At 41.7% G+C, this 23,121-nt stretch overlaps 3 protein-coding genes across 5 annotated transcripts in view; 1 reads left to right on the top strand and 2 right to left on the bottom strand.

The window, feature by feature from the left end:
- The window catches only part of babam2 (BRISC and BRCA1 A complex member 2), a 29,343-nt gene extending 25,561 nt beyond the window's left edge, over positions 1–3,782 (bottom strand). The window contains exons 1-4 of the mRNA XM_061300831.1: positions 3,626–3,782; positions 3,061–3,216; positions 2,750–2,826; positions 355–449 (exon numbers count right to left, since the gene is read on the bottom strand). Coding sequence (XP_061156815.1) covers positions 355–449; positions 2,750–2,826; positions 3,061–3,197 — 309 coding nt within the window. The 5' untranslated portion in view covers positions 3,198–3,216; positions 3,626–3,782. The remainder of the gene's footprint in view (positions 1–354; positions 450–2,749; positions 2,827–3,060; positions 3,217–3,625) is intronic.
- The window catches only part of rbks (ribokinase), a 29,492-nt gene extending 8,909 nt beyond the window's left edge, over positions 1–20,583 (top strand). For 2 of the 3 annotated variants that reach the window (XM_061300832.1, XM_061300834.1), the window contains exons 2-9: positions 5,337–5,398; positions 8,105–8,237; positions 9,242–9,305; positions 9,941–10,003; positions 10,771–10,935; positions 13,268–13,359; positions 15,765–15,953; positions 20,154–20,583. In XM_061300832.1, the coding sequence (XP_061156816.1) occupies positions 5,337–5,398; positions 8,105–8,237; positions 9,242–9,305; positions 9,941–10,003; positions 10,771–10,935; positions 13,268–13,359; positions 15,765–15,953; positions 20,154–20,327 (942 nt within the window). In that variant the 3' untranslated portion in view covers positions 20,328–20,583. Of the gene's footprint in view, positions 1–3,833; positions 3,977–5,336; positions 5,399–8,104; positions 8,238–9,241; positions 9,306–9,940; positions 10,004–10,770; positions 10,936–13,267; positions 13,360–15,764; positions 15,954–20,153 lie in introns of those variants that run through there. The other variant, XM_061300833.1, reaches the window with a different exon arrangement.
- mrpl33 (mitochondrial ribosomal protein L33) lies at positions 20,462–21,429 on the bottom strand. Its single transcript, XM_061300835.1, has 4 exons — positions 21,284–21,429; positions 21,135–21,153; positions 20,948–21,054; positions 20,462–20,732 (listed from the first exon to the last, which is right to left on the bottom strand). The coding sequence occupies exons 1-4, from the start codon at positions 21,303–21,305 to the stop codon at positions 20,683–20,685; spliced, it is 198 nt and encodes a 65-aa protein (XP_061156819.1). The 5' UTR covers positions 21,306–21,429; the 3' UTR covers positions 20,462–20,682.
- Between the last annotated feature and the right edge of the window lie 1,692 nt (positions 21,430–23,121).

Genomic DNA, 23,121 nt, shown 5'->3' with positions numbered 1-23,121 from the left:
CCAAGCACTGGCTCAGCAGAGGTACTTCCCCTTATGTGCACAGCTGGATTTATGAGACAGTGAGCAATACTCCCCTCTTCTCTCCCAGACTCTGACACAAGCAGGGGAATTTAGCTGTTTTATGCTAGGCTGCTGCAAAAATAGCTGCTTAAAATACAAATATTAATTAGACGACACCAGCCTGATACGGTTCAAAACTATACTCTGTAAAATACAAACAATATTAAAAAAAAAATGGAGGTCCATGTAGGGTGAGAATGAGAAAGCACCATGAGATGCCAACAATATATAGGAGACAAATCATTTCAAGAAAATGTGTCTCCACCGGATGATTTACTAAACCTGGATACGCACCGGTAATTCTGAAGGTTCAGGTAGAAACTCAGCATCTTCTCCAAATATAAAATCTGGAGGCAGTTTGGGATAGCAGGCATTAAATATAATATCCCCTAGGGAAGAAAAGAAAAAAAAAAGAGATGAAAACAGATTAGTTTAAGGACTCACAGAGTGTAAAATACCCTTTTGACTTTGGAAACAGAAATTGGCAATAGTCTGGAGTTTGGGAAAATGTCATTTTGACCTTATTCTAGTTTCTTTCAGTTATTTCATTCTTGTAATCAGTTTCTAAATGGTTTTTAGGAGTATAAAAAAATGATTGGATAAATGGATGGTTGTGACATGGAAAACAAAAACAGAATTAAGGTCACACCACACGACAACTGAGTCTGACGTAAAATGTCATTTTAAGACAGTTGTGTTTGTGCCCTAGGTTCTGTGGATTTAAGCACCCGAATTAATGAGCCAACTTGACATTTTGGAGTAAAGAAAATAAAGTTCATAGATACAAAAATAGTCAAGCTAAACAAATAATGTGAATCAAATTTCAAGTATTACATTCATGCACTGAAAAATACAAACCAATTTGCCAGATGGCATGATTTCGATTAGGAAAGGGAGCCGCGTAACGTTTTAATAATGCCGGATCACAATGCTCTGATATGTTGCGCAATTCTATTTAGGTGAATGGGTCTGTTGAGTTCTGCTTTTTTGGTCACTCTGACGACAGGAGGAAGAGACACACTTAAGCGTATGGATGGAAATTTCCAGTGGAGAGGACTCAAATAGACAAGAGGATGTGTTGTGGAAATACAGAGGAACTAAAAAGTCTACACACCCCTGTTCAAATGCCGGGAACAAAAAAAATGAGATCAAAATAAATCATTTCAAAACCATTAATGTGACCTTTAACCTCCGCAAGTCATTGAAAAGAAAAAAAAAAACGATCTATTTTGGAGAGGTCAAGTAGACTGAGATAATGTGGTTGCACTAATGTGCACACCCTTTAACTGAGGATGTGGCTGGATTCACAATGAACCATTCCAACTCTTAAATGGGAGTCAGCACACACTTACCACCAACTCGGGCATCTGTACTATACTACCCGAAATCTGTTGACAGTCTCTGCAAAGGCAGGTCACAGGGTCTTATTATGCATGAGGGGAAGAAAAATCCCCAAATTGCTGTTTAGTTGTACCAGGAAACGTGTTGGCGTGGCGTGGAGGGGAGGGGAGGGTGGCTGCATTTGAATTAATGATGCTTAGATGTGTGCGGGGTGTACCAAGCTTTGGCACGCTAGAAGTGGGCCGGTCCATAAACTGGCCAACCTGCAGCCCTGCATCCTTGATTAAACAAACATTCGTCCTCAGGCCAAAAAGCACAGGAAAGAAGTGTACAACAGCTGCAGAGATTTCACGTGCCACGGAGGAATGCCATTGGCCTGTTTTTGTTTACTTGCAGCCTAAACGGCTCCAAGAGCTGAAGACGTATTCCAAAAACTTTCATTCAACTTTCTGTTATTTTAAGTTACAAACTTACCATGTAGAAAAAAATAAAATAATTATTGCATTCACTGTTTCTTCTGGTGCAGATGAGGGTGGCTTCGTGGAGCTGGGAGTACGGTATGTTTTGTTGGGTCTGAGTGTTAGGAGGAGGGGCCAGACACTCAGAGAGTGCAGCACAGCACAGACACAGCAAAAAAGTGCGACAGAACCTCCTCGGAACAAAAAAAGTTCATCTATTAGTCACAAATTGACTGATTTCTCAGTGGCTCGATTAATCATGCTGAGGAATGGGTCGAACTCCATTTACGGCCAATGTTTGGATGGCTTTGGATTGATTTTTACCTTCTCTAAGCTTCTCAATTGCTTGTTTTCCCACAACTGTTTTGAATGTTGGCTAACACTTATTAAGTGTTTTCTTCACAAGCAAAACCCAAATCTGAAAATGAACACAGACATTTAGCGCTACGAACGGTTTCAATAATAGTTGTAGGACACACCTAGCCAACAAAACATAGCTGTCAGTCGATATGTTTGCTCACTTAAAAAAGGAGTGGGTTCAAACAAAAGCTACTCTGTTCCGAGTTATGGATCCAGGTGTAAATACCTGGAAATAGAAGATGAAATACTGATCCCTCTGATTGTGGTTGTTTTTAGGGCAAAGTCTGGCATGTTCTAGCCAGCTGAAAATTATTCCCCTTGACCATTCATGCAGTCATAAGTGCTCGTGCAATTACTGTCAGACATTACGTCTATGTTTACCTTTTGTACCTAATTAAAATGGTTCAGATAATTAATGGATGGACGCCGACAGAAAATGTTGGTGATATGACTAACTCTTAGTACAAACTGTCATGCATGACAAATTCGATCAACTCAAAGCAGACGTATCGGTCAGTCTTCTCACATACATTTGAGGGTTTCTCCAGCATAGGGGATGTGAAGTTTGAAGCGATCGCAGCAAGGACCTGGGGTCAACGATGTGCACCTGAAAATGGATGGTCACAATGGGAAACCTTGTATAAACAGTTTATGCTTCTTCTGCAATGTTTATAGCACAACTCTACAAATAGGCAAAAGGAGGTCCAACCTGGTAACAGCATAATCAACGTATACTTAATCAAAGGGGAAAAAATATACACTTATTGACACGCGCTTCAGAAACCATTGTTACCTGAATTGTCATTATGATCAGAAGTACGTGCAAAACGACCAAGCTTACCCGGTTTTGAGGTCTGTGACTTTGAGGCAGTTTGTGGAGTCCAGTCCCACCCGGCCATTCCGCACCACGCTGCACAGCAAAGGTCGCAACTCCGGTGAGATCCTGTGCAGTGCAACTTCTGGAGACATGTTGTTCATTTTATCTACCCTGACAAGCCTGAAGAAAAACAGAACAAATTTCAAAGGCGTGTTTGGTCTGATTTGATGTGGAGTGCACTATTCAATTGCATGTCAAATTTGACATAAGAGTAGTGCATGACTATGTTAATTAATTTATTGGTGCTATGGGGTAGATTGAGCACACGAGAATCATATCCGTCACGGATTTAACTCCAGACGATCAAGTTGTGAACTCTGCAATCTGTGATCAAGCAAATAAGCAATGCGGCTAGGGTTTAAGAGAAACCATTATGATATTTACCTTGTTATTTATCTTGTAATATGGCTTTGAGGAAATCTCAGCATCTCACCAAACGGTATTTTATCATTAACCGATCATATTTGCCAGTGTGGAATATACATTCAATGCTGTTAATTTAAATGTCATACTGTGTAAATCATATTACCTGGAAAAGCTGGAATTAAATAACTTGAACGTTTCTTTTCTTCGTTACTTCCGGATACATGTTGTTTGGGTCCACTTGAAAGACCCTGTTAAGTAGTCTACCATAACGCCTGTTTGAAAGTATGTATTACAATGCCGATATACATGTTTACAGAGGTATACATACATCTTCAATGGTCATAACGAGTGATTTGATATGTTTTCAAGTTTCGGCTCAATCACTTGAAATTGATAAGCTTGTTTTTGTTATCAAATATCGCTATTCAGGCAATACTTTCCTCATTGTAGCTGTCAATAATTGCTCACCGGCCGATGTACTTCGCCCAGCTTCCTCATTATTAAACCAGAAAAGGTAAACATGTTTAGTATAATGTCCAATTTAACTAGAATTGAGATTTTTATCATCGACATGATATGCATGATATTTATAAAGTTGCAACATGACTTATGTTGGAGTATGTGGACTGTGCGTGTTACCGTTTTTAAAAGATGTACTTTTATTGCATGCACGAAGTTAATATTGAATTGTAGAGTGTTCGGTGCACAAATAATAAATCCAACATTGTACACGTATAGAAGTTATATGAATTTAGTGAAATGATCATAATAATATGAGTTGTACTATTTCTTTGGCTATTCCTTTGAAGATATTAAATGTAAAGGCTTTTTCTGGACATCCATACATAAATCCATACCTACATAAGATTGAAATAGTTCCAAGCTTTCAGCAATTTGTGGCTCCAATGTTTCGAATTTGTGATCCTGAGCTAAAAGTAAACAAAGGTTTGCAGAGTAAACACGAATGTTAATAATATCATATAGCCAAATAAGATGACAAGGCCTGTCTTGTTTCATTCTTGAATCATGTAAATGTTTTGAATCATGTAAATGTTTTAACCTAATGTAGAACTAGAGTAATCGACCAAATCTCATGGGATTCTAAGACTATTCCTAAAACGGTTGTATTGTTTGTTTTAATTTATTCATTTGGCAGCGATGCAGTTTTGCCTGCGGATGAGTGAAACCCTTTGCATTATAAATCAAGCTGAAATGGTCAGCATCGACAGAGGAGTATTTAATCCTGCAAATAATTTCTTTTTGAAAATAATTGGACAATGAATATGTGAAGATATGCTCCTGCATTAGAATCACTGGCTACTTCTCACATTTCCTTTGTATGTTGTGAAATGTGGAATAAGAGAGAAGTAAAGCATCATACAGCCAGCGGCCAAGCTTTCCGAGTCCTCCTCTACCGAGGAAGAGATTTGAAGAGATTAACACACTTGCATTAGCTCCGATACAAGCTGAGGATTGAATTAATTAAAGTCTTTGCTTGGCTGCGATGTGTTCATGTCGTCTAGTACTGAAGCCGCAACCCGCTACTGCACACACACACGGCAGTGTGCTCACACACACACTCAGATATTACCAATATGACTGGATGTTGTCCAACTCAGTCAATGATGAAGGCTCTATTTTTACCTTTTGTTTTTCTCGTCCATGTGCATGCTAATGTAGAAAATCAACTGTCAAGCCTTTTAGTTTTGTAGGCTGTTGAGACACTTTCTACCCAAGATGTCCACTAGAAGTCCATTAAAAGGAATCCAGCATAAAGAAATGGATTTTTTTAATTTTTCTTTCATCCTGAATGTGGTATCATTTTATTCTTCAGAAATGAGACATTTGAATAACACAAGTACTTGTCTTAACAGGTCATGACTGAAGAGGCCTTTGACGTTATAGTGGTCGGTTCTTGCATGACTGACTTGGTCAGGTAAGTAAATCCAGCCCTACAATTGACGTAGTTAAAATATCATCTCTAAAATGTTTATTAATAACAATAGCCGCAACTGTCCATCAGCAGTTTTATTTTGGACTTGTTCTGTAAACCTGCGGAAAAGATGAGCTGTAGTGTATTTTCGATCACGGCTTGCGACCGTCTCCGCAAAAATAGAGGAAGTTGTTTAAATTTAGTTCTTGCTTAACCTAAAAGCCTGCTGTGTTAATCAGTCACATATTTCAACTTTGTAACCTTCGGGCCATAGATTAATCATAATTGTCAGCAGAGATCGACTTCAACAGTTCCTTTGATGGAAGTAGTTCATAACAAGCTGCTGTCATGAGATTTATTATTTGAAACAGTTTTTCATAATTATAGGGATGAAATAATTGTTCTGTTTTTTTTGACATATGTTGGGTTAAAGATCTAAGGATTATAGCTAATTATTACGTCCACGTTGACGTTGCATCAGGCTTTTGGGTGGTGAGAGTCCTCGAGCCAAACACAATACGTTCTAGTCACATGACGGATTTATCATGAACTTTGGAAGGAGTGACATGATCAGCTGCTCATACGATGACATCTCATCCTTCCAAGTTATATTATTTGCTACACTCTGGGCTGATGGTGGAGGGGTTCATTTAAAAAGACATATTTTTAAAGTGAGCCTTTTATGTAGTAAGTCAAAAGTCCCAACCTATTATTAAAAAAAAAGTCTTCTGCGATACTATTTTTTCTCATCAACAATTTAATTGGCGATTCTGCTGCTTTGTATTCTGCTATCTAGGACAGGAGTCATCAATTAGAACTATTATAAGCGAACAGAAAATTGCCCATGTTGCAAAAGGGGCTTTATGGATGAGGGTCACAGCGCGGATAGCAGAGGCTAGCAGGAAGAGATTGGAAGGAAGTCTTTCCAAGTGATAAGCATGGCTTTGAAGTGGAAAAAGACGGTTGTCTTGAAAAGTCAGATACGTGTGGTTGCAGATGACACACACACACACAAACACACACACACACAACGCGCACACTTAATGTATGCTGCTATTACTCCTAAATACAAAAGGCTAATAAAAAGTTGTGTTTAATGGGGCTATCACTGCAGTGTAAAAAGAGTCAAAGTACAGTCAAGAGTTGAAAGACAAACAGCGCCCCCTACTGCTAAAGCTCACTGTGTAGAGACACCTTTCACCTGTTTTAAAATGTTCAATTCATCAAATTTGAGAGAACTTGCAAAACAAGAACATTATATTCTCTATTGAAGCATGATACATTCATACACGAGAATATGTTTTGCAATTTCACAGTCCGGTTATTTTCCTTGCAAAAGCATGATTCAGTAGTTTAGTTTGTTCTATATATTTTTTAACTGTCTGAAGTAATCTTTGCATGATGGTTCTCTTTTGGATAATGTAATTCTGGTATAACAACTATTGTTCCTACAATGTGCTTTGTTTCCCAGTGACCAGGGATGTCCCGACCGACCCATCACATTTTATTGCAGCTGAGCTGACAATTCACATCACTTCATTTGAATTATCTATCAATGCTTTTATTCGCTTTAAAGAGCTATACGTGCACTTCCTTTTTGCTATTTGGCTCATCCTCTCTCCTCCCCTGGTCGTCATGGTAACATAAAAGCATAATGGTGCTGGCACTTCAGTGTGTGCGTGCGCGCGTGTGGCATTATTTTACGACAAAAGACCAAAATGCTTTTACAAATTTGCTTTATCCCTATTTAATCCATCATTTTCTTTGTATATTCTAATTATTCAAGGGAAGTACCTCCAACCTGTCTTTTTCAGGTTAGCATAGTCCAAAGTCCTGTGTGGGTGTGCGAAAGTGGAAACACTGGAGTACTTTGCAAACAGAGCGCATACACACACACACACACACTCCATGCATTTTGGTACACAAAGGGAGCATTCCCTTTCAGAGCTTCTCTCACCGTCAACAATATTCCAGATGTCGTAATTCTCGTTTGAGAACACAACTTTCGGAGGTCTTTCTTTTTGCCAAGAAATTCACATCTCCTCCCCTGGCCTCTCAGCGTGATAAAAAGGAGCAGACTCGGTTGCTTGCGTGTGCGTCTAAATGTCGGCCCTTTGTTCCATTTCCTCTCTCACCCACCCACCGCATTACGGTCGTGCTGACCTCACATCCTGTTCCAACATTTGGTCGTTTTACACAGCAATGCAAAGGCAACCTCTAGTGTTGTCTCAATTACTGGAAATTCCGGGATTGAATGAATTTACTGTAATATGGCCGAGCACCTGCGTCAAACAAAGTCACCACGCAAACTTACGTCGAAAAGAAAGTTCAACGAGAGAAGGGAAACAATTTAATGACAAGGTTTTGCCAACCGCAAATATTTTGACTCTGTGGCACAACTGGCCCGAGGCCAAAGTGTGAAGTCTTGACGCAGGCATCATACTGCTGTTGTCTCTTGCCCGTATTACTCACCCTCCAGTTGCTTGACGATTGGAGGCTTGTAAGGGCACCCACCTGTGGCAAAAATAAAAAAAAATTAGGACAGAGCTTGTATTTAAGCTTGATGAGTCAGCTAGTACTGCTAGTGTGAAGTTTGACATCCACTCAACTCTGCTTGTTCCATCATAATGTGAAGAAAATGTACTTTTAAAATGTATCTTTATGGTTGTGCTTTTGTCCCCCCCCCCCCCCCCCCCCCCCCATGCACAGCCAGTCACCAAGACTACCTAAGGAAGGGGAAACCATCCACGGTCACAACTTCTTCAGCGGCTTTGGCGGAAAAGGGGCCAACCAATGCATACAGGCTGCAAAACTGGGCGCTAAAACCGCGATGGTCGCCAAGGTATGACCTTTGACCTTGACTATAAAGTAGGACAGATGGAGATGCGTTCTAAAGTCTATAATGGTGCGTGCGAGTTTTTTGGAGGTTCTGGAGAGAGGCGCACCTCTAACAATGTATGCTCCGTGACGTCATCCCATCACACTGCTCATCTGTTGGCTGATCAATTGCTAGCACTGCGAGTCTTTTCGACGTCCTCCAACTTTTTAGCAACTCCCCAAACTTCATTTCACGCCCTAAACTCTCCATGTCTCATTTTCTCTTGATCAATACCAGACTGCGTGCATACGCCACCCACTCTCGCCCGCCTTCAAACAAGCCTATTCCCATAGCACGCGAACCCGACGTCTCCGATCAGTAAGCGTAGCGCGGCCTTTCGACCCGAGCGCTAAAGCACCGGCGCCCCACCTCTGTCAGAACAAAGAGGCCCGATCGATAACAAGCCAGCGCAGGAGGATCTCTCCGGGCATGGGGAGAACCCAAAAATAGACATTCTGGCTTATCAAGAACATCCAAGACAGAAGGGCAGTCTTCAAAGAGGACGGGGCCAAGCAGCCAATAGCGGGCCAACGCATCATCACAGACGGACGGCTACGAGTCTCTGGTATTTTGGCATGTTTTTGGGAAAGCGTGGGTTCCAAGTAGGCGCCTCGGGCCAAGGTGGGGACCCCCTCCGCAAGCCAAAGTAGCTACAGATGTGGACGGAAGAAAAGAAAATGAAACGAGGTGGGCATGAAGAGGCGTAAAGCGGGCGGGGTAAGCGTGTCTTCCAGGCTTGGCGCAGCTGGTCGTGTGTTTGCGCGTGTGTGCTTTTCCCGGACTTTTTTGTGTGTTCCTATTTGCTGCTCTTCAACGGCGGCACCATGCCAGTACGCTGGCAGGGCGCACGGAAATCCAAGCCATCAGAGATTTAAGGATATACACTTTTCAAACGTTGCCGCTAACCAAGTCTGACCCCGCTTGACACCTTCCTTGTTGTAATCGTTTTTGTCTTGTGTCTATTCTAGGTCGGTAACGACTCCTTTGGAGACAGTTATATCCGCAATTTCAAGGACCACGGCGTGCATACAGGTAAAGCCGATTGGCAAATTGGGTTTACCAGGAGGACATTAGAAAGTTTGGAATATTGCTTCTTCTTGCAATTGGATTAAGACGCACTTAAAGTTTCAATCATTTAAGAACAGGTTTAAGATTTGAATTCATCTCCCCGAACGCAAATTTTAATGTCTAAAATTTGTAGTCCAAAGTTGATCAGAAACTTTTTTTGCTGACCTTTTACTAACAATACAAGGATAGCAAAAAAAAGAAAAAAATTAAATGGCAATCAACTAGCCGCTTTAAATGTAATCCAATACCTCGACGTCATGAAAGCGCTTATTTTCAGCATTTTAAACGTGAGCGTGACAGAGGCGGCGGTCTGCGCATCTACAGAGCGCAAACCTCTGTGTCGAAGGCGGGCCGGCGGGCGGGCGGCACCTTGTTTGCCGTGTGTTGCAAAAGACAGAGAAAAGAAATAGCCACAAAAGGAGAGGCGTAAAACTCGGCAACGCCTATGTGCAAACTACAATCCAATGCAAAAGAGCAACAGGTTAGCACATGCGATGCCATTCAGTTTCAAATCCTGTGTAAATTCAAAGCGGTGTGAAGTATTCTGTGACAAAAAAAAACATTGCTGGTATTTCTCTCATCATGTGTCACTTTGTTAGGCTTTGTCGGACAGACGTCTGCTGCAGCCACAGGCGTTGCCTCCATCATAGTCAGTGATGCAGGTAAAGAAAGCATGCTCATTTTCTCACACTTGGAAGTGTCACGTGCACACATTGGCGCACATTCTCAGTTTAATTATCAAGGAATTCCCAGTCACACATGCGACTGAGCCAAGCATGCATATCGTCATTTACTGCGAGATGTTAACATGCCAAACAATCCACCGCGATCCACTTTTTTAAATATTACAGCTGACTTTCCTCTGTACCGAATGCTAAAATACACAAATGTTACAGTTCATCTTTGATATCTTAATCATCGCCAGACTAGTTCTCAAAAGTAGAGATTTTTCAGGCAAGAATTCACAGCAGCTACACGACTAAAAATCTCCAAGGTGGATCTCCAAGGTCATCCTTTATTCAATTCATCAAATGATTGTATTAGAACTACGACAGATAGTTGGGAATGAATACGTTCAATCAACATATACATTTATAGTCTAGTACTTCAATCCATTTTCTAGGATGAAAACAAAAAGCCCATCATCTTTATGTGACAATAAAAGTCAATGGAATTTTTTTGACATTTTTTATCTTGTTATATATATTTTTTTTTTTAATCAACCACAATCTGGCAGTTGAAGAGGGGTGTGTAGACTTTTTATATTCACCACATGTGTCCAGATGACTGGCGACCAATGCAGGGTTTAGTTTGCCTGTTAAATGTTCCAATAATATGAAAAAGGACAAGCATGATAGAAAGTAGTCGAGGAATGGATGTCTATTCATTCGGGATTTTATACGTCACGTATGTGCTGGTCTCCAAACAGGTCAGAATGCCATTGTGATTGTGGCTGGTGCCAACATGCTACTGAGCAAGGTGGAGCTCCAGGATGCACTTCCAGCCATCGCTTCTGCAAAAGTACTGGTTTGCCAACTTGAAATCCCCCCCCAAATATCTTTGCGGGCATTACAGATGGCTCAAGAGAATAAAGGTCAGTGGATGCAGGCTACTCGACTTATATATAGTGTGGGAAATTTCACATTTGATTGTTGGGCTACAAACAAATGGGTCTGTGGATAAAAGGTGGAAACTGTGGGGGGAAAAAAAAAAACCCGCAGCGTCTTCCCTAATATCTATCTTTGATTTCTAACCACATCCAACATTTTTAAACGCGCATGTCAATCACACCAGCAGGGTACTTGTTTACTTCCCCATGACTCCTTCCTCCTTGTCATGGTGACCAGATTCCAGAATTTGTCATCTTTAGCGGCATCCTATTATTAGAAGCCCTTGGCGTCATTAAGACGTCTGGGGAGCTTCTCATCGCTAGTAATCGATGGCTGCGCGCTGCCAGAAGAAAAACGTCACAGCCATAACTGTGTTGCAGATGGGCTACCCAGATGGCGTCGCTGAACGCCGCCCTCTTTCGCTGCCCCCCTCCCCTCCCCTTACCATACCACCATGTGGCATTAGAGAGAGACGAGCGGAACAAACGCCTTTGGCCACCTCGACGTTGTGGCACCGCAAGGTGTAAATGGAATTCTCCGGGGAGAATATCTGTTCATGTGTTTGGCGGTGAAGACGTAATGACGCCGAGCGTGAAGTCGTGCTCAAATGACACAAGATTATGCAATATGCCAGACTTCAAAATTTCGTGAATTGAATCCAGCAAACTTCTTCCCTTTGTATTGAAGTAACAGAATTGAAAGCTTTTGGAGTTGACTAGCTATCGTCCAGTTTTCCTTCACTCGCTGTTTTCCGGGTTATTTGACACGACTCCAGCCTACCAGACATGAGTCAGTTTTTGCGCATCCCAGAATTTCAACATCTGGGCCGCTCCGTTTTGTTTCAGACACGCTGCCCCGATGGCAACATTAGCGAGGAAGATTTTGTCTGTCTTGCGTCTGCATATTGGGGATTTCACAAAAGCCGCACTTGCCCACATACGAATGAGCTTCCATCCTTTTTTCCCATGCACACTTGAGCTCATTTATTTGCCATCAGCTCTGGAAACATCACGCTTGGCGCAAAACACTGTGATCGCAGCACAGATGGACGATCCAGGAACAGATAGAGGAAGATAACATGATTTCAAAAAAAAAAAATGACAAAACGATCGACGGACAACATGATCATACGATATGAGTACGACTTTTACATGACTTTGCTTTTCAGAGCTAATAATTGGCTAATTTGCTAATAGTTTGCAAATAGTTTTGAAGGGAATGACAGGAGCCACCACCGTTAGTCAGCTATGGCCACTCCCACAACGGCGCAAACCCCCCTTTCCTAACTTATCTATAAAAATACCAAAAGAAAGTAAACGACTCCCACTGCCAGACCACGCTTTGTGCTAAACCTGGACAGGGAATGGAAATAAGCCAAACTTTGATAGCCCAATATTTTGAGGGACACCATGATGTGTGTTTGTGCTGAAGTGGTAGTCATTATTCCCACCTCACGTCTACCTCAAAGCGCCAGGTGGCCCAAACCCAATGCAAACCCACGCAGATGCTCTCCGATGTGCCCACGCAAACACGCACACTCACAAACACTTGCCTTTGCTATCCTTGAACATACATGGAAATATGCACACACACTTGCACGAGGCTTTCATTTGGATACAGCGGTATTGGAATGAATCGCTTCGTCAAGCTGGGCTTATCCTCACTTATACAAAGAAATGGCGGCATTAATGCTTGCCGCTCATGAATATGCATCAGACCGTGATGTTGGACACATTTGGAGAATTACAAATTCCTCTGCTGTAATCTTAAATATAAACACAGAAAATGTCGCAATGGATCTCACTCACACGTTGAGATGTCCACCGGACTGTTTTCCAATAAATGTGGTCATGTGGGAATGCAATGGCTTTCATCTCCAGGGTCTGAGACTGTTCTTACCGGCCAGTTCCCAAGTCTTTTTTCCTTAATGCTAATTTAATCATTTAAATTGTGGCTTCTTTGTAGAAGCTTTTGAGCTTTTTTTCTTCAGTAGCTTATGATGTTCCGTTCCATTGAAATTGGATTTAAGGCGATTCTTGCCCTTTATAGTCAACCTCTGAAAAAGAAATGTGTTTTATTTTATTGTACTAATGTACGGACTGCATCCATCTAAAATGTCAATGCTAAAGCTTAGACAAAAGAACATTCTGGACCATTGTTATGCTCTTTTTTTTTTATCTTAAGTCATTGGTAGAATGTATCATGTCGGATAAAAATATTAAGACAGCGCTGAAGTCTTACCACTTTGAACGAGTCGACCTTCTGACCGAAATGTGAGCTATCGGTAATATTGACGAGTGACTTTTGTCGTTGCAGTTACAACAATATTCAACCCGGCGCCAGCTATCCCTGACTTGGATCCTGATTTTTATCGACTCTCTGATGTATTTTGCTGCAATGAGTCTGAGGTGATGCATCACACAAGCAATTTGATTCTCCTTGGCCTTTCATTGACACTTGTGAAGCTCTCACTTTGGAATCGTTTGACCACAAGCATAGAATAATGTACCTGCAATACGTTATTGAAGGACCTGTGTGGTCCCGGGAGTTTCCAGAAGTTATGAGAGCCCACGCGTACATTTCCACTGTGATTCATCTATCTCCTGTATGGTGGCCTCTTCTAGCACATCAATAGTGTCACTGTATCCTTTAGACATAAAGTCCATGCAAACATTCTTGGGAATGGCTATCTCCACCCTTTTGCGCTCATGGCATCTCAGGTGATGACAGATGAGTGAAAGTGGGTGTGTTTATCTGGGAATCATTGTGATGACAAAAAAAAAAAAAAGGGGCAGATGTGCTTTTTGGCTGAGTCAGCCGTCCGTCCGTCCCTTCGGGCTTGATGGGAACTGTTATTTCATGTCGTATTGCAGAGCAGAAAACAACATATAGCCAGCCAGCCAGCCAGGTGTGGACATGAAAGGGAGGGAGTCAAAAAGTGACGCAGCAGTGATGGAAAAGACAAGCGTGCATAGCTTTTTTTTGGGGGACATACATAAGCAGAGATGCCCAAGTGTTGAAGTTTCCCCATATTTTGTTCCATGCTGCAAATATGATTACATTTTTACTTCCTTATTTATTGAATACAGCCATTTTATTGAACCTCATTAGACTAAATCCGAGTTTACGCCATCATGCATTTGTAAAATACTCATTGACATTAGCATTATTTGAGATATGCTGTAAGAAAAAATGGGAGGTTAAAAAACGTTTGGCGCAACCTACTGCGATAAAAGCATCCACCTCCGCGGTATATTTAATGTGTATCGCACAAACACTTTTAATTGCGCCTCTTTTGTAACAAAGGCATGTGTCTGTGTGTGTGAGCATTTACTCACACACGGCAGAAACTTAAATGCAGTCTCTTGTACACCGAGAGTTTTGTTTTGGGGGGGGCCGTGTGGATTAATGCCCCGGTGTGAAGCCTATGACTAACAAAACGCTTTTTTGTGCCTCTGTGTGTGTTTTCGATCTATTTATTTATTTTAGCCTCCGGGCTCTTAAACATTGATACACTGTGGTTTATTTTTGAACTTTTCCAAGATCATTGTTGACTTTTTTCACATTGCACAAAAAGCCATCAGACGCCGTTTGACGGGAGCGTCAGTCCTGCCTGAACTCATATTTCGATCTTTTATATTTTCCATTTTAAAAAAATAAAATTAAATACCAGTGCATTACAGTATGTGTGTTGGCAGCAGGCAGCCATTCTGATGAAGAATTTTCTCAGGGCCTAGTCATTCACAGACAGAGGCCTGCTGTGATGAAAGTACCCAAGGCATCATTGAACTGCTCTGGTAATGCGACTGTGATTGGGGCCAGCGTTTGGCACAAAGCTTTGGCTGATTAGGATTACTTGACCTTTAATTTTTCATGGTCCCGACATCACACCTCCTGTTGTGTTTTTTTTTACTTTTACGGCACATTTCCTCCTCCAAGGCGCTATTGATGACGCAGCTTCGAGGAACAACTGCGAGACGACCACGTACTCTACCTGTGAGCCGGCCCAAAATACATGTATCATTTTCCGCTTTAGTTTACAAGCTGATACATGTCAGAAATGCAGTCCAATTGGAGCTCGCGTCATTGTCCTTTACGAGTCATCGTGATTTTCCCTCCTCAACCCACATAGGCGATTTGTTACACGACGACGATAAAGTGTCCAAATGAATTGTTGTTTGCTACCATGACTGTCTCAACCTTATTTTACCTGGTTAGAAATTCAACATTATTTCTAAATGTTGACTTGAAAAACAAGAGCTCGTTTTAATTTTACCGTCACAAATTTCTATAAATAAAAAATGTTATCCCTTTGAAAATAAACACATTTGACAACAAATAAATACAGTTTGGGATTTTGAATCAATATTCTATCATAGAAATAATATCCCTATTATGCTTACTAAATTAAACTAAATAGTTTCAGATCATATGTTACATTTGAGAAAAAATACAATAATATAGAACATCCCCAAAAAAATCGAATGTGTGTGATGATTATTTTTGAAGAAATATTGCAGTTCATCTGAAGATGAATATTTTGAAGCTGCCAGATGCGGCAAAACAGTCAAATGACGTTTTCTCACCAAACATCTCAGACGAGTCTGTCTGACTGCACACAGGGTGTCATTAGAAGCTGACTCGTTGAAGAATGGCTCACACAAAAGAGATTAACTATGGAAAACAAGTCAGGGGTGTATTAGCAATATATTGGTTTATTTTAATATCTATAAATCCCTTCCAGTATTCCCCTCCAGTTGTTTTATACTCCTAATAAGTCTTAATCCATGTCTCATCTCCTGCCTCCATCCAGGCTGAGCTGCTGACAGGTTCATCAGTAAATACCGTGGAGGAGGCGCGTTGCGCTGGCCGCGAGCTGCTGAGGCGAGGATGCGGCACCGTTATTATCACCTTGGGAGCCCAAGGATGTGTGGTGCTCCAGGCATCAGAGTCTACCTCCAAACATGTTCCAGCAACGCCAGTCACCGCAGTGGACACCACGGTAAGCATGAAGCATCATTAGGAACAGGCTTCCTCTCACCGTCTGATCCCAACACTTCACCGCCATAATCCCGCTACGTATATCACCATATCAAATTGAGATCGTAATAAAAATAATAATAATACCTACACAAATATAAAAGACAAATAGACTGCATTTGCATAGATAAGTCTTTTGAAATATTTTGTTTGTCCAGTCCTAACAGAAGTATTAATGTTATTTCCATTATAATTTCTACCAATTTCCACAAAATGTCGTGACCAAGACAGAATCAGGTATGGGGAAATCATATTTTTCCCCTTAACACTTTTTTTCTATTTTCTAAATGAATCTATCTTGTGGACAACATTTCGATAAAGTTGTGTTACTTTGTTGCTTTCTACAACTTGGAATAGATCATAAGCGAGGTTGTTCAACTGTTTGTGTCAATGCTTCAGTTGTTTCTGAGTCACCTCGCTATTGAGACTTTTATTGTGCTCTAATTACCATGCTTAGTGACTCATCCCCAACGTCTTTACTCGAGCGACTTCGAAATGTCTTTAAACATGACCATTATATCTGTGCGCTTGTGCATGCACATTACATTTATTTAGTTCGACATCCCCTCAATGTGAAAAAGTGTCAACGGCATCGACGGCCGGCCGTGGCTTGTTGTTTTGCCTAAAGCGCTCATGGCATTTTGAGGAACAAAAAGCTGCCTTTCTTGGGGGCTCCGTGACCTCCGTTGTGCCCCCGCATGGTGAAGTAGACACACATTAGTGCCTTTATTATTCACTGTCTACCCCCCTCCACTTGTGTGACTCACCTTTTGGGCCCGCATGCATCAGTCAGCAGAAGGCATTGCAAACCTCACTGTGGTTAGACTTGCTATGTAATTCACCGCACACACACACACACACACACACACACACACACACACACACACACACACACCGGCCCTTCTGTTCTTTGATGGGCCCATAACTTGGGGGGGTGTTTAACTCTTTTGGACAAAATAATCCCTCTTCCAGTAAAGGCCATTTACGTTTTTACTGGAGTGTGTCTGGGGGGGGGGGGGGTGACTCCATATTGTTATCTGGGTTTCCATTTCTTTTGAGCCAGTGTGGGAAAGAGTGTGTTTTTGGTTCTGATGAACTCTTCTGTTAGCACAGCTTTGTTTGTTTTAGTTTTGAAAGACGTGGTGACAAGTTTGAAAGCATTCAAAAAGCACCGGTGCTTGTTTTCTGCCTTTCTCGATTTGAAACAACGGTGATTTGAGTTCATATGATGAGCGCTGCACTTTTTCAATATCAGTGCAATCTTGCACATCTATTTTGTAAGATACAACTCTTGGTTTGTGCTCCGAGGGCGTTTGTATTCTGCGGCTAAAGGCATTCTCTATGAAAGCAGTGTGCTCGCATAGCAATCACTGAGACTGGAGCATTTTACCGATCCAAGTCAGGAAAAGCACAATTGCCGGATGGCTCTAAATAAATGATCCAATCAAAATGGCCGGCCGGGGCTGCTAATCGTTCAAAAAAAAAGCCAATGAAATAAATTGCCAATTCCATTTTTATATCAATAAATTGTTGAATTAAACAAAACAAGGTGGCCGAGCTTTAGCTTCTTCTATTATTACCCCAGATAATTGTCTGGGCTATTTTGTAAAAATATCATTTCAAATAAATCAACAAATAAATGGAATAAAATAAAAACAAAGAAAATAATTTATTTGATAGAAAGCCAAAAAAAGTCAGTCTGAGTCAGGAGCATGAATCGGAATTTAAAAAGTCTCTGCCTCATTTTGTCTGGGCTGTTTTGTGTCGGGATTTATCTGAAGCTAAAACACACACACGCTCACGTTTCTCTATATTACATTTTGTGGACTTGGGTGGCCTTGGTTTCATCTGTCCCGCTAGAGGAGGTCCACTCCGAAAGACTAAATAAAGGTAGACAGCCCCTTCTAATCCAGACATTACAGCTGCTACACGGTGGGTCTCTCAAATTAGTCATCCTTTTTTTTTTCTCTCTCTCTCTCTCTCATGACGGGAGAGACCACGGAGCAATTGAACGATGCCTTCCTGGAACTCAACGTTAGAGGGGAAAATAACGCCTGAGCCAAGCACAGTCTGGATTAGGATGACACAATGAGAAAAGTGCCATATCACCTTCTTTGGACGGATTACACGTGTACGAAGCAGCAGCTGCTGACTCTGTATAGCAAACCAGATGCCCGCTGCGTCTTGCGTGTCAAACACAAAAGCCTTCAAAATGAAACTTGCGGATGGATGGATGGATGGATGAAAGATGGTGGTGGTGGGCTAATTGCTCCAATGAAGCGTCTGTTTGATCTGCAAAGACGAGTCCCTTGTTACTGTTGGGAAGCCTCTGTGAGTCAGCGTTGCCCCCAACTTGGTCTTTGCTCTCCCCGGGGTGCCTGGAGGCTTTCAAGAGTCTGAACCATCTGTCTTAGCCAGACAGAAGTCCAGATCACACCGGGGTGAGAAATAGACCTTTACATGCCGTCGCTATTAGGTGAAAATCCACATTTTTCTGACAATCGGGATAAACATGAAGAAGCGGGGAGGGGATGAACAATAGAAGAATGAATGCTTGTTTTGTCACAATAACAACTTGTCAGTCTTGATGTGTAGGGCGGAGTTGAGTTTTGTTAGCTTATTTATTGGAGGCACAGCCCACATTCCTTTGACATTCCGCAAACGCTAACAAGTCAAACATATTTCCCGAGCTGCAGTAAAATAGAAACGCTTTTGTTGCCTCGATTGAATTTTCAGGGTGCGCTGAGCTCAAGCAATCCACCAAACGGTGCCGAAATCTTTGGTGAACTTCTCGCCATCACGTCTGCCATCATAATTTCAAACTTAAGGCTGAGCGCGAGCAGAGAGCAGGCAGTGGAAAGTCGCAAAGGTCAAGCAGCGTTGGAAGGAGGCCACCCGCACCGGCGTCACTGCTCATCGGCGCCGAGCGCTTGTGTCATTTGATTGACAGGTCTCCACATCTAACCTTCACCAAAGTGTGTCGAGGACAGTGGCAGCGGGGCTGAAGGGGGCAACGCTTGTCAGCCTCGTTGAGCTTCATCCACTCGCATGGTCGTCTTGGAGAAGAGACGTTAGCGAGGGGGACAATGGTTGGACGGGAGCTTGGACGTGGGCTTACTTCCACTTTGGATTGTTAGTATCGGGCTTATGAAGATGTTGTGTGCTTCAAAAGTAGCATCACTGTTGCAGTGTGAACAAAGAGTGGGGAGGGGGGGGGGGGGGGCTCAGCCAAACCAGTGAAACGACATCGTCAGTGCTTTAAATGCTGAGCTATGTCACGGCCCAGCCCAGCCCAGCCCAGCTACCAGACAGGAGACATCAACACAACACGGAACGTCAACGGGGCCTGTGAAATGTTTGCGCTCTGATCTCACGCTTTCCAGCATCTCAACAATGCAGGAGTCACACCCATTGTGCTGACCAGGAGAGTCGACCCATTTTTTTTGTCTTTGGACATGGTTGATTTGTATATCTTGCCTTAAATTGAGTCCTTCAGCGACACGTTTGGACCCCTGAGTATTTCCAGAAGCTTACTCATCGCGGGGCATGTCCACAACACCTCTGACCTTTTGGTTGTTTTTAGTTTTTTGCCCTGGTGTCACTGAATCATTCACAACATTGCTGTCAATGTCTTCATTGGTGAGGCTCTGGAAGGCTTACGCTGAGGGTGAAGGGGGTGACAAGTTCTTCCCAGACCAGAGTGTGCAATCTTTTTCCACAGCCAAAGTGATGACTAATCAAGCGGACTTGCGAGAACTAATGGGGAGGGGGTGGTTGCGGTTTTACACTAGCAGGTCACAACATGCCATCTCCTTTAGGGTGCACACACACAGCACATAGCATCTCGATCAATAGATAATTGGCTAATTAAATAATCCGAACTCCTGGTTATAGGCCAATGGTCAAAGCTAGAAAGGCTAAAAACTGAACACAAATCCCCATTTAAATGGATGGTTCAAGCATGTGCACGAGGGTCATGTCACAGCACCCCCTACTGGTGACAGCTTAAAAAAAACTTCATCACCTATTCTCCCGATTCACACAAATTAAAATACATTTTGATTGCATGTGCGTATCCGGAAGAGCTCATACTGTAACTGTATATTATTTGCAGGACAGCCAACATAACCCAAAGCGTTGTTCCATGTTATCTTCTCGCCAGGGTGCTGGAGACAGCTTCATTGGAGCGCTGGCATATTACATGGCTCATTATCCCACAATGGAATTAGACGAGGTGGCCAGGAGAGCAGGTCAAGTGGCGGGAGTCAGCGTGCAGTCCATGGGCACGCAGTCGTCGTATCCACGCAGACGGGATTTAGCAGCTGACCTCTTCTGATGCCTTTCATTGGACGCATCAACTTGCATTTTGGTTCATGTGCTGCTGAAGAGCGTTCTGAACAAGCAAGGAAAGACCAATAACTGTGTGGAAAATGGAAGAGTTTTAAGTAATGCACACAAGCAAGTGAAAAGTCATTGGAACAACGTTTAATGTTGTGACACCCGACTGACAATGCAATTACTCATGTAATTATAGAATATAACTTGTGGATGACATGAAGAAAATAAAACGTGAAGGACTTGTTTATAATCAATATTTGACACCATAGAAGAACAGACATTTTCTTTTGGAATCCACAAAGCAAAGTGTTCCTTTAAACCTTGCAGGTTCATCATCTGTGTTGAAGTCCATTTTAGACCGATCTGATCTTCCTCTTCTCAAAGAACAGGACGTGCTTGTTCACTGTGAAAAAGAGAAATTTGACATTTTAGGTGAACAAAATAAATGTACCCAGCCAAGAAAATTAGACTGATGACAGAAAAAAAAGAAAAGTTATTTGAAGTGTTTAATCTGTACTCGTTTCATTCAAAAGTGTAATGATTGCAAATGAATCCATTGTATGAATATCGATTTGTGTGATTTTGTTGTGACCTCGTTGTAATGCAAGCAAATCTTACCAAATGGGTCATGTTTGCGGAGCACAAGTTTGTCCCTGAGACGGTTTCGCTTGGTGTTGAAGAAATAGCCCGTCCCCGCAGCGCTCATCATCTGCACCAGGACGGTCCTGCCAGAGGGCACACAACATTCACCTTACAAGCTTCCTCCGAGAACTAAGAATAATTGTGCCGATCAATTGTTACTTACTTTGATTTCGCCTTTGCCACTGAGAAAGAAAAAGAAAGTGAAAAGACATGACAACACTGCTAGCATGGTAAGGCTAGTTTGTAAAAGGTTGACATAGTTTGCGAATGACACACATCTTTACATGTAAATAATAAGCGTCGGATACTCACAGTTCACGGAGGTAAGAAACATTTTCTCCAGAAAAAAATGAAATATACAAAAGAACTAGCAAGGCATCATTCGTAGCATGAGGGAAAGCTAGCTGGTAGGGGTCACATTCAAGTCATCTACTTCCGGGTAAGCGCAAGTTGTTTTTCCGCTAAGCATTTATTTTCGGTCTTTTTTTTTGTTTGTTTCACCCAAGAATTTTGGCACGATAGAATTAATTTTAATACAAATAAAATTCATTAGTAGAATTTTCTTTTGTGGAAAAAAAAAAAAGATAAATGGTACTTGAGCGTTGCAACGCAGTGAGTGGTGATGAATGACAATTATTTTATTATTATAGATTTGATTAAAATCTACAAGTAAAAGACCGGTAAAATTAAAACTATTAAGCATGATAATTTTGTGATTCAAGTCATTAACTCAAGGACAGGTTTTGAAAAAAAATCAAGAAAAATATTCACTTAAGAATGAGTAACATAAAAATATTATTTTAATTTCTACAGTTAATTTATAAAACACTAGTTTGAATATCTGTAAATGGAAATGTTTTCCTTATTTTATGAGGAGGATTATATGCTCCTTATAATTAAGGAATTATGCTAGCAGGTTTTACAATTCACAGATTTTTTTCAACAGTAAAAATACTATTTTTTTTAGAAACTATTCAAATATCCCCTCTTTCATGGAAAATACCTTTTCACAGTTTATCTCCACAGATGTTGTCTATACACAGCCCATCCTGGTCCCTACAATTTTTGGCTCCATTGCATATGACGTATCATTTCATAGCACCTCCTGGTGAAAACGTCACCTGCCGGCACTGCAAAATGAAACTAGTACGACTCATGCAAAAGCTCTAAAATGCTTTTTGAGTTGGGAGGGTCTGGCAGCTGAAATGACCATGGATGTTATTGGACAGGCTGGCCACTGTAACCAGGCAGCTGTCAGGATGTGTGAAGGATCTTACGTCATTGTGGGTTAATTCTGAGAATTAGACTGAAACCACTTGCTTCAGCTCTCCTCCTCCTCTTCCATACTCATTCAGCACTCTAAAACCACTCCGGACGTGAGCTGTGCTTTCCTTCTCCCACTTCATGACACTTTTACTTTACTCCACAAGCGTGGTGTATTTACCAGCCTGAATATCGCTCATGCACGCTTTGCACTTACGAGCGCAGCTCAGAATTTCTCACTGTGGTTTCGATTAAGTGAAAGCATTTCATCATCCAGGGGGATGAGCCAGGGAATATTCAAGAACAATGTTCTAACAGCGAGCGGTCTGATGGCCCGGGGCCACTTTGAAAATGCATTTTCTCTGGCATTTATCAAATATGTATTTAGAAATAAAATGAACATAGTATTATCCATCCATAGTATTATCCATCCATTTTGTAACCCTCATTTGAATCCAAAGGGATGTTTAAGCATGACGAGCAGCAAAAGTCAATTGTCCTTTCCGCTTGCGGGAATGCGATTGTGTCAGGTGTGATGTCATCCATTGATGTGCATCAGGTTGCTATGGTTACGCAAACACCTTCCTTGTGACGCTCTTCGCAGAGAGCGTCATTTTGCAATGCGGAGGCCGTTCACCTGAACTGTGAAATCCATTTAATGAATACGACAACAATTAAAGCTTTAATCGCATTATGCGGTAACGTATTTTTTATTTTTCTCGTCACACTCATTAGCATGTGATACATTAGCCCACCACACAGTCATTTGTTCCCTTCAATGTTTTTCTTTGCTTGTCTGCTCCTATCCTTATGACCAGGGAATGTTATAAAAGCGGCAGCTAATATGTCCTCCTCCCATCTGTCTCTATTTCTCTGTGTTCCATGAC

The sequence above is a fragment of the Syngnathus typhle genome, linkage group LG16 (genome assembly GCF_033458585.1).
Source record: "Syngnathus typhle isolate RoL2023-S1 ecotype Sweden linkage group LG16, RoL_Styp_1.0, whole genome shotgun sequence".
NCBI lineage: Eukaryota > Metazoa > Chordata > Actinopteri > Syngnathiformes > Syngnathidae > Syngnathus > Syngnathus typhle.
Note: the sequence above shows the minus strand (reverse complement) of the source record. Positions and strands in the feature narration are given on the sequence as shown.